General features: G+C 43.8%; 1 protein-coding gene across 2 annotated transcripts in view; it reads right to left on the bottom strand.

Moving 5' to 3' along the window:
* PPP1R1C (protein phosphatase 1 regulatory inhibitor subunit 1C) overlaps positions 1 to 12,129 on the bottom strand; it is a 37,240-nt gene that overhangs the window by 12,148 nt on the left and 12,963 nt on the right. The window contains exons 3-4 of one of the 2 annotated variants that reach the window (XM_081184153.1): positions 7,165 to 7,205; positions 4,433 to 4,504 (exon numbers count right to left, since the gene is read on the bottom strand). In XM_081184153.1, the coding sequence (XP_081040279.1) occupies positions 4,433 to 4,504; positions 7,165 to 7,205 (113 nt within the window). The remainder of the gene's footprint in view (positions 1 to 4,432; positions 4,505 to 7,164; positions 7,206 to 12,129) is intronic. The other variant, XM_081184152.1, reaches the window with a different exon arrangement.

Below are 12,129 nucleotides of genomic sequence, written 5' to 3' on the forward strand. Positions count from 1 at the left end.
CACACAGAGCATAGAACTGGGGCAACTGTTGAATTTCCTACACCTAATAAGCAATCGGTGAAAACGCCGCATATTGATAAAAACAGTAACTTTTCAGTTGACATTAAATAGCAGCTGATAAACCTTTCAATTACTTCAGACTTTCCCACCCACTATTTTAAACACAAAGTTTATCGCTGGCTTTATTTTGTCAGTTTAAATCAGCAATCCAGTTCAAACCCAACAGAATGAATTCAATCCAAAGATCTCATTCCACTCACGGAGGTGTTCCTCCGTTCAGGAAGAGAAATGATTAAATTCAATTCAGTGTATGTTATCTCTGCAATATCCCCCGAGTTAGCGTTAATCCACAGATTTGTGAATTTTTGTATCTACTGCTAGAATTACACCCGGTTCTTTATCAATTCAGGAACACACTGCCAAGGTGACCTCTGCTTCTGAAGGGAATCCTTTTGTTATCTGATGATGGCTGTAACTGACGCAAATTATTTCCTGGTTGGACAGAAGGCAACATGTTTGGGATTGTGCAAGCATCCTGCTAACCTAAGCCCACTGGCACATCTAACTCATTATTGTCTACACTGACTGGCAGAAGCTCTTCAGAGTTTCAGACAAGAACTATTCTCAGCCCTACCTAGAGAGACAATGGATTGAACCTGGTGCCTGCAAAGTATGGGCTCAACCATAGAGTTATTTCCCTTGCTTTCTTTGAAGTAAAACCAGGGTGCAATTAAGGGACAGGTAAGGATTGTTCCTGTTTTCTAAAGCATTAGGTCCAGTCGTGGCCAACTCTGGGGTTGCAGTGCTCATCTTGCTTTACTGGCCGAGGGAGCCGGCATACAGCTTCCGGGTCATGTGGCCAGCATGACTAAGCCCCTTCTGGTGAACCAGAGCAGTGCACGGAAACGCCGTTTACCTTTCCGCCAGAGCGGGACCTATTTATCTACTTGCACTTTGAGGTGCTTTCGAACTGCTAGGTTGACAGGAGCAGGGACCGAGCAACTGGAGCTCACCCTGTCACGGGGATTCGAACCGCCGACCTTCTGATCAGCAAGCCCTAGGCTCTGTGGTTTAACCCACAGCGCCACCCGTGTCCCATAATGTCACAATGATGCTCTTTAATACCTTTGAGAGACTAAGCTGCTGTGGAGGATGACAAATGAAGAGATAGATGAATGAAGCAAGATGGCATTCCTCCGCCATCTCCCTAATCTGAGCTTGTATAAGGGAGGAAAGGCTTGCAAAAATGCATATATAGGCTAAAATGCATACAGAGAGAGAAACAGAACATGACAAATTTGTGCCTCCTTTAGTTTTTAGTGAATGCGGGCTTTGCAACACTTTGTCCCTTTAGCCACTAAATGTGGCTAAAAAGCCAACGACTGCAACCACTGACAAATCATGTTGACCCAACATGACAGTCCAATTAGAATCTCCCGCTTTAAACTTTAGCGTTGCCATAGCCAATCCAGCTCAAATATTTAAATGGATAACCCACCAAACGGGCTTAAACTCTGAATAATTTCCCCATGAGTAAAACCAGTATCGTACCAGCGCACTCCTCAGGGGTAAAGGAATCCCCACTAAGGAGTAGCAGCCAACAATGCTATTGCCCTACCACCTTGACCGCTTTCCCCCCTGGGTAAATCTGAGGAACCTCAGGCCCAGCAGCCAAGTGTGGCCCTCAAGGGCCTTGGGACTCTTCCCCAGGCCAGGCCCCCTTTCCAGCCATGTTTTGCACTTTGCTTGAGTGTTTCTGCCTGGCTGGCATGTGTCTTTGAGCTCTGTTTGTGCTTCTTGCTTGACTAGATGGAGGATAAAGAGTAACGTGTGTGGAAACTGGCCTACTGTACAAAAGGTAAGAATCACATAAATATATGTGAATCTTACATTTTGTACAGTAGGCCCATGATTGCTAATCTTCCACTGCCTTGTGGATTATCTTCTGGAAAAGAAAAGGTTAAGGATTACAGTGGCATAGCGCAGGTTGCCAGAGCTTGTAGCAAGGCAAGTATTGTGCCCCCTCTACAGTGGAAAAAACCCCCCAAACACACAAATGTATACCCCACGCATTCCTCCATACGGGGGGCAGGTTGGCCAGTGAAGCTGGCGTTCAGCTGTCCAAGCCATGGGTGCTTTCTGAGATGCAGCAGTGGCTCAGCAGCTTTGAGGGCTCAGGGCTTTTGTGCCCGGGGCAACCACCCCTGTGGCCCTCCCCACGCGATGCCACTGATGGAGTAAACCCTACACAAAATGGAGTGGAGTCTCTAAGACAATTGGATGGCATCTTCTATGCCTCCTTCCAGCAACTCCTGCAGCCAAGCTGGTGTCAAAGGGGTGCCACCTTGAATAAAACATTTGGGGGGGCTGTGACGTTAACATATGAGAGTGATGGAGGTGAAATAGTTAAACAGGTTACCCAATCAGAACCCAGGGGGTGGAGTCAAAGGGACTATAAAACCAGCTCTGGGAGGGGTGAAGGGAGGAGTTCGTTGGGAGTTGGGTGGTTGGTTGGAGCGGGAGTGAATTGGGATAGAGTCTGTGGGTAGGTTGAGTTAGTGTAGCGAAATAAGCTGAGTCAGTAACAGTTAGGGGCTAGGAAGACAAGGTGGTTTAGTGAGTGAGAGCAGGTAGCGGAAGTTATAGGTCTGGATAGGCCCCCCATGATTGTAATTGACTGAGACCGTTTATGAAACCACACACTTCTTAAACTGCAATAAATAAACAGAAGTTTATGTTCCAACTTAACCCTGACTGGACTCAGTATTGTACCAGGTAGGGCCTGGGTGGTGGCAGTGAGAAATAAAGTGGTGGCAAAGGGATCAATAGGCGGTGAAACGTCCGGGGACCCTGTGTGATCGCCACAGGGGCAAGTAAGCCCTGCCCTGCATAATGCACTTGACATGGTGCATGGACACCATTTGAATGGCAATGCTCATCAACTTGGAGGGGAGGCCCTCTCAAATATTTTATTGGGGGGAACGGAGACCCCTTGGCCCCTTCAAGCAGGCTCCTATGTGCCAAATGTATTGCTCTGCTTTTCTTTGGACCGCATCCGTGAGGCTGGTGTGTGTGTGTGTGTGTGTGGGTCTTGTCATCTGGGCAGCCCAGGATCTCCATACAGACTGCCCAGGCTTGCGCCCCAGGCAGGTCACCTTGGTGTTGCTAACGCAGCAGTTTGACTTCACCCCTGGATGCACACTCCATTGTCTCTCAAGACAGACAGATGCCAACAATGTTGCCTCTGGTCCCTCCCCTGCTGGCATGTGGCCCTGGAAGAATGCCCAGAAGGGAAAGTGCTGAGAAACGTTTCTCTCCTGCCTTAGTTCATGAACAAATCTTCAGCTCCCTCTAGGGTTAATGAAGGGAAGCTTGTGCATTGCCTAAGACTACCAGATCTTCCCAGCATGCTGTTCCACATTAATCCATTCAGGTGCATTTCAAACATCTGAGACAGTGCTGGAAAGTGCAGCCCTGATCGATTTCCCTTGGCCACGCTCAGGTGATCTGGGCGTGCTTTACGGACAGCAGGTTTTATCCCTGGCTCTGCACCAGCACATCACAGTTTGCTTGTGCAATTGGCCCAGTGTCTGTGTTTAATGGAGGGTTATCTGATAAGTGACCAGAACACAGGGGAAATGCTCCTGTGATGAGCAAATCCAAATCAAGAAGTGTCAGGATTCCCAATCTGCGATTTTGCTTACCACACAAGTGCGTGTAAGCATCACTCGGGAGATGAGAACGATGGAGGCTCTTCAAATGGGGAGAGTGTCTCCCAACATCCATTAAGCACAGAAATATAAGCCTCACAAGGATCCTGTGCCAAACGGCTCTCTCGGCTGCTGTCTGCCTTGTTCTGGAGATAGCTCTGCAATCAATAGCACTCGCATTGATTTTTCCAGTGCGCTGCATTCCAGTAAAACACACATACATAGCTGAGTAAGCCATTTCCTGCTAGAAGGGCGAGTGGATGATGCCTTGGAAAAAGTGCACAGGAAGGAAATTTGCTTTTTGGGGGAGAGGGAATTTATGCTGTCAGTCCCACACTAGCATGATATTGATGTCGTAGAAAAGCTATATTGCAATATTTAAGCAGAGAGGAAACATTGCATAGAGTCTGGAGGGTCCATTTTTTAGTGGCAGAGGATTTAGAATAGGGATTGGTTGCTGAATATGGCCCCCAGGTCTTCCTTTATGGCCCTCAGAACTCTCCTCAAGTAATCCCACCCCCTGCAGATACAAGTGAAAGAGCAGTGTGCTGACAGTCTTTCAAAGGTGTGTGGATCATGGCCATGTGTCTTTTCCACTCCATGTCATTATAAAGTTATCCTGTTAATGAGAGCCCAAGCTGGGAGTTACTGTTTAGTTTTGGGGTTTTGAAAGATGTCATGAACAACAAAATAGACATTATTAGCATGGCAAGAAACAGTACCTGCACAGTACCTTTCATGGCAGGAGGGGTATAGACGCTCTGCTTCCTCTGTTTGGGAGAAGCATTCTGTGTCTAAGGATAGAAAAGAATGATGTTTCAACAAAACTAAGAGCAAAGCAATAAAGTCAGACAATAAACTAGAGACATTTCTTCCTATTAGCAGTTTTCTCATGGTACCGTGAATGCTTTATATTTAGGGCTTAGTTACTAATATTGTTTGTTGACGCCACTTATTGATCCTGTATAGACAGTTATATTAGGTCTGAGCTCTTTAATTAAAAGGGTATGTTTGAAGCAAAAAGTATACAGAGAGAGAGAGAGAGAGAGAGAGAGAGAGAGAGAGAGAGAGAGAGAGAGATTTTGTGGGGACTGCTCTGAAATAGGATGATAGGATGATCACCCATTCAAAGTGAGAGTGCTGCTGATCTAAGAAGCATGTTTCACTCTCAATTGGCTTGGTGGTGTCATCATCACATAGTCAACTATGATAGCGTTGTGACGACATCATATTTATTTTGTGATCTCCAGTTGGCTAGGGTCATTCTTCCCAGGAAAAAGAAGACCAAGTTTAAATAAATTTTATGGGCTAGACATTATCAAACTACAGTTGTTCCACCTGTTTCTGAATGGTTAAGGAAAATAATGGATATTACTCAAAAGTGGAAAAAAGAATGAAATTTTATGAAGATGAAACGTGGAGCCTAAAATATAGCTTGGGATTTTGAAGGGAAATGGATTCTTTTCAACTCTTGATTATGTACCACATTTTATAGTCCATTACTTATTTTTTATGTTGCAGATAATCATTAATTTAAAAAGCCTGACTACACTAGAAAAACATGCCATTGAATGATGTCAGTCTTGCAGCATTCTAAAGGGTCTGCAAAGTTCACCCTCCTGTACTCCAACACAGTGAAATTGTAGAAGTTAGTACTATATTTAAATCTTCACTTAAAAAGCTTTACTCCATTTCCCTAGGGGCTTAGATCTAGTACGTAAGAAGTATATTTTTAACATACCTAGCCTAATCAATGAAGATTCAGTAGCTATGTAAGTTGGCCTATAATATTTAAAGTGGTTCATAATAGTTTAAGGTAATGGATGGAAAGATGATATTTATGAATAAATTATTGGGTACATTCAGAGAGTGCTAATTATATTTATTGCATGATGGGATGTTGATGCTCTTCACTGAATGCTTTTAAATGTTTGGAGCTAAATCTGAAGGGGGGGGGGAATCAATAGTGTTCATTGCTATTTTAAGCAATGCTGGTTTGTCTGAATCTCCAGTGAAAATGAGAGAGATTCAGGTCATGGAGAAGGAGCACACAAAGGTGGGGAAAAAATCTCATCTCTGATTATGTTGGATATAATTTCCCTTATTTCCAAAGCTCAGATGCAAATGTAGATAGGGAGCCAAAAATGGCACCATAAGAGGGAGATATCAGAAGCCTTGAGGAAACCCCAAGGTTTGTGCAAATGTAATAAATCTATCTTTTTTTTCAGCCTAATGTGGGGGATGCTAAAAATAGCCCAGTGAGGAGTGGGCATCCTGGGTGGCCAGAATACTGACTGATGGAGGAGGGGAATGGAAAACTGTTGGAAAAACACTGCAAGGGAGCCCTCCATGCTGCAACACATGGTTGCAGTTTCCTCTTGCTTTAAGTCTGAGTTTACACATTTAATATGAAACCAGTGGTACTGAGCTCAAAGGGTCTCATACTGTTAGAAAATACAATTAAGAGCACAGCTTTCCCACATATCTGATGGTTGTATTAAGAATTGGGGAATGCTTCACTCTTACATCCAAATAGGTATGAATGTGTAATAATCCTCTGCTGACAAAGAGCCCACAGCTCCATGTTTTGCTATTCTGAGTGTGCCGTGTGACTGAAAGAATGCAAGTTCAAGGCAAGAACTCATGCAGAGATGCAGCAGGCACCTCCTTTGAAGATAGGTATCTGCATCAGGAGTGAATGAATGACCAGTCACCAGGTGAAATGAATCACTCCCAAAGGAGACTGAAGGAGCCAGTTTAAGAGCAGTGAGTTGTTAATGCTGCAATCCTATACACACTTACTTGAGAGTAAGTTCCATTGAATTTAATAGGCCTTACCTCTTGTAGATTGCACTGTCAGAGGCTTAACAGAGCGTAGCATTTTGGACCAGCGCCTGCAATTATTTTAATTAATATATTTTTGATTCACTTTCGTAGTTCTCTCTCTACACACCAGTTCATCCCTGAAGGAGCATCTTCACTCCCATCATTCAGCCAGGACACTGAGGTCCAGCTCCGAGGGCCTTCTGGCGGTTCCCTCACTGCAAGAAGTGAGGTTACAGGAAACCAGGCAGAGGGCCTTCTTGGTAGTGGCACCTGTCCTCAGGAACACCCTCCCATCAGATGTCAAGGAAATAAAAAAACTATCTGACTTTTAGAAGACATCTGAAGGCAACCCTGTTTAGGGAAGTTTTTAATGTTTGATGTTTTATTGTGTTTTTAATATTCTGTTGGGAGCTGCCCAGAGTGGCTGGGGAAAACCACCAGATGGGCGGGGTATAAATAATAAAATTACTGCTACTACTACTACTACTACTACTACTACTACTACTACTACACAATTTAGGAAGTCTTGCTCAAGTCCACTGCAGGATAATCATAAGAAAAAAGTAACATGTTTCTGAATGTTTGTTAGACAGCAATTTATCAATTTCTTAAAGCATAATGAACTTACATCATCTTGGGAGTTGTTGTTCATTCTCTTCTCATCTATTTCTATAAGAAAAGAAAAATACAATTAGGAGACTGCCAAGCTCCTATTTTCTAGACATAGCCCAACATGATAAGATACTGGAATTTAATACTGACATAATCATTATTGGGTGTGGTCTGCCAAAAGATCCTTTAGTTATACTGCTTGGGTATCTTAAAGGAGCTGTACCTCAAAAATATATTGAGATGAATACTCATTTATTAATGGCAGCCAGCCAGGAATGGGGTGGAGGGAGAGAGTGGGGAGCTGACCTTCCCAGAATAGGGGTGGGGGGAAAAGGATACTGCCAATATGGCTAAACTGATAAATATAGTAAGGACCAAAGAAGGCAGTCGATAAGATAACAGGTTTGTCAAGAAATGGAGTTTATTTATAGCTGCTTACTACAGAAAAAGTCTTGAAGTGAATTATAAAAAAATTAAGAGACAAAAGAATAACAAAAGTCAAAAATTACAGTAAAACCAATGCAATCAGCCACAACATGGAAAAGAAAGCCTCTTCCCCCACCCCAAATGAGTGACAAATTGATATGAAGGTGTAGAAATGTGAGAGACTAAAAAAACCCCACCCCTCCTTCATTGCTTGAGACGTAAGTTTCACAATGAATGAAAACTGAAATGAATGGGCCCTGTCCACGCCAAGTTTCCATTGGTTCAGAAATGAATGCAACTCTCCACCCCACCCCCTACAAATAATTATGAATGGTCATCATTGGCAATTTTCATGAAATGCTGCTTATTATAACATGCAAAATGTTTTAACCTGGAATACTCATTAAATTACAGTAAAAGTAGCCATATCTGCTACCTCAGAAGAATCCCTGACCATCACCACGACTCTTGCTCTGAGCAGAAGTAGAAGCTCTCGGCGAAACAGGATACAGTATATGTGAGACCAATACTCTTTCTCTCTTACTCACTCTCTCTCACACACAAACACACAGCCTTAAGTTAAAATATTCATCTCATTAAACATTGGCTCAGTAGTTTATCACACTCTCTTCTCAAATTATTGAGAGTGTCTCCTTTTGTTTTCACCTATCAAAGGAAACTTTGCCACAGAGGTGCATGTAATGAAAAAGGTCAGGATTGGGCCTACAGAGCATTAGCAAGGGGTCTCTGTAAACCATAAAAGATCCTCTTATTGCAAAGGGGTAGCTAGAGGCTCATTTTCATTATTACCCCTGCATTGAGAAGGGACTAAGAACTTGATATTTCCGCAGCTTTTTACATACTAATCCACATCTAAATCATTGGTTAATCCTTTAGGGAACTTTAATGATGAGAACAGAAGAGGAAGTATGATTAATAACAGCAAAATATACACACACAGCACTGTAATAAAATAGGGAAAATACTATCTCTCTGCCCCTTCTTCTCCGCCAGCTCCAATATTATGGCTCACAGTATTGGGTCTAAAGTCTAGCTGAGACTTGGCACAAAATTTGATGACATTGATTTATGGAGGAAACAATCACATCTCAAATTTTCTCACCCATGCTGGATTTTTTAATTTCATTTTTTAAGGCCCCACATATAATAGAATGATTTTCCTTTCCTTTCCTTTTCTCATAACAGCTTTCAAAAATGGCTTTGATTCTGTTTTGGAACCAGGATGATGCCTCAGACATAGCCTCTTTTAAATTGTTTGGAAGGAAATCTGAAAAAAGTTGAATGCCCTTTTTGAACAAAAGGTTACTAAAAAGACCTCAAAGTACAGCCAGCAAGTTTTCAGTTGGTAAGCCTGGGAGTGAGGCAGGGGAACCAAACAAATCATCATCATGAACAACAACAACAACAAAAGATATAACAGTACGGTGGTACCTCAGATTACATACGCTTCAGGTTACACACGCTTCAGGTTACAGCCTCCGCTAACCCAGAAATAGTGCTTCAGGTTAAGAACTTTGCTTCAGGATGAGAACAGAAATTGGGCTCCAGCGGCGTGGCGGCAGCAGCGGGAGGCCCCATTAGCTAAAGTGGTGCTTCAGGTTAAGAACAGTTTCAGGTTAAGTACGGACCTCCGGAACGAATTAAGTACTTAACCTGAGGTACCACTGTATAACCACATGGATTTCTATGCTTTTCTTTTCTTTTTCTTTTACATAGGCAATAATCTAAAAAAAGAGCCTCAATTAAACCATGGACATGAAAGCTGTGGCTCTCCAGGTGCTATTGGACAACACTGACACCAACTCTACAGGGCCGAGTCCTCGGCTCCTTCAATATTTGTGGGGAGTGGGCCCAGACCCCTCAATGTTGAGGGGGTGGAGGAGGCTGAGCATGGTGGGGCTTCAGTGGTTGGATCCTTCTGAGCGAAAGAAGAAGAAGAAGAAGAAGAAGAAGAAGAAGAAGAAGAAGAAGAAGAAGAAGAAGAAGAAGGAAGAAGAAGGAGAAGAAGAAGAGTTTGGATTTGATATCCCGCTTTATCACTACCCAAAGGAGTCTCAAAGTGGCTAACATTCTCCTTTCCCTTCCTCCCCCACAACAAACACTCTGTGAGGTGAGTGGGGCTGAGAGACTTCAGAGAAGTGTGACTAGCCCAAGGTCACCCAGCAGCTGCCTGTGGAGGAGCAGGGAAGCGAACCCAGTTCACCAGATTATGAGTCTACCACTCTTAACCACTACACCACACTGACAAGAGAGGAGGAGCTGCTGGCTACTGAAACCATGACATGCTAGGCTCCACGCTCGGGCTCCTCCTGGTGATGCAACATGTGTATGACATCACACACACACACAATGTGCTCCTGGCCCCCTCAATCTTGGGCATGAGTCGGCGCCTCTGTTGGACAACAGCCTCCATCATCCCTGACAATTTGCCGTGAGGGCTGAGCCTGATGGGAACTGGAGTCAAGCAATATCTGGAAGCCCACAAATTCTCCATCCCTGATCTGAGTCAGTACCGGACCGAAGGCATCACCAGGGTCTATTAGTGAACCACTGGCTACATTCAAAAGAACCAACTGATGCCTCCTGGTCAGGGCTGGCCCTCTCAGAAGGCAAGGTGAGGTGACCGCCTCAGGCAGCAGGATTGCAGGAGCAGCAGAACTGGCATTGTTGGCCACCCTAGGCTCCCTTCCATCTGGCCAATTTTCCTTGTCACCTTTGAAAAGAGAGAGAAGCTGGAGTTGTCTGGAGACCATTCCTCCAAAAGCTACATTTTCCTGAATTTCTGGTGAAGGGGGATTGATTGTTAAAACACTCTGGGAATCAACTGTAGCTTTCTAAGGGAAACAGAGGTCTCCTAACAACTCCCAGCACTCCTGACGCGATCACACCAGGTAGGAAATTCTTACCTATCTATATTAAAAAGTCCTATAGCATTCTGCAAAAATAAGCAAGAATATTGATTTTGGTAAACAAGTCACTCTCTTCTCAACAGCATTCCGTATTTGTGGAGCTACTCTGTGCCTCTGTAGAGATATTGCTTTACCTCATGATAAGAGGGACTCGGAAGATAACAGAAGCAGTCTAGGTGCTTATCAGTCCCTGGCACCAAAGCCTTTAGGACTATTGTAACAGGAAGCTATCTGTATTGAAAATGATGTGTAAATAATTCCCTGGAATTGAGGAAGCTTGTTTCTATGGCGCTGCTCTGAATGGAGCGACGATCAGAGAAAGGATACAAGGTTCAGTTATGAAATTATTGAGCGTTCTTTCAGATTTCTCCATTTGCAAAAGCACTCTGACACACCCAGAGACAATCAAAACCGATCTGTTGTTTAGAAGCTACAACACTGCAGCCTGTGGGAGAGATTTATGCCAGAGATGAATACACTGAAAGTATCAATTGCACCCGTTTTTGAACCAATGCATTGAGTCAGATGCAAAGTGCAGAACTATGAGACTGATTTTCATCACAGAAAAACAAATAAAACAAAGCAGGCTGCAATCCTACAGCCTGCAGAGGTTCAACAAAATGTCCCTGAGGCCTAAGTGCTAATAGGAGGTGTTGTTCCTTGAACACATCTCTCTCACACAAACAGTGACACCTCAAATAGGATACAAGATGCATGTTGTTTGGAGCATTTCCTTGTTGAAAAAGGAATTCATAATTTTTTAGAAATAAATAAATACAGTGGTACCTCAGGTTAAGAACTTAATTCGTTCTGGAGGTCTGTTCACCTGAAACTGTTTTTAACCTGAGGTAACACTTTAGCTAATGGGGCCTCCTGCTGCCGCAGGTGCACGATTTCTGTTCTCATCCTGAGGTAAAGTTCTTAACCCAGGGTACTATTTCTGGGTTAGCGGAGTCTGTAACCTGAAGCGTCTGTAACCTGAAGCTTCTGTAACCCAAGGTACCACTGTAAATAAATACATATTTCATATAGAACAGCAGAATTTGTCATTTTGAGCCTGTGCCCCCTAGGCTGCAAGGCAGGACCACTACATATTTTAAACCTGTAGATTCTATCTGAATTTTTATCCATCCAAAGGGACCATTTAGACGTCTCTCCCCATACGCAGGGCCAACCCTACCATTAGGCTGAGTGAGGCAGTTCCTTTGGGCAGCAGCCGCTGAGGGGTGGCAGCAAAGTGTCGGAAAGCACAGGGGCGAAATTGTGTGTGAGGAAGGTGAGCCTGCGACCTGGATTCAGGAACTAAAGTATTTACCATCACAAAAGAATGGCCAGACTGCCCAAGTAATGCAAGCAGTGACCATTATCAGGTATCCTGGCAAACAGGATTTCTGCTGTAGACCACCTCCTTCTGTGATGTATGTATGATGTTTCTGGGTGGTGGTCTTGGGCTACAGGGTGGGCAATTTCAGAAGTCTATCTAAGGGCTTGCGCACCATTATTCAGAGTTCTCCTCCCTCCCATGTGTGGTGAGTGGGGACCCTGTGGCAACAGTTCCTTAAATAAAGATCAGGCTTACTAGCCGCTTTGCTTCTCAATATACTCCGGTTTGCCTCTGTTATTTT

The sequence above is a fragment of the Podarcis bocagei genome (assembly GCF_964188305.1).
Source record: "Podarcis bocagei genome assembly, chromosome: 1".
Classification (NCBI taxonomy): Eukaryota; Metazoa; Chordata; class Lepidosauria; order Squamata; family Lacertidae; genus Podarcis; species Podarcis bocagei.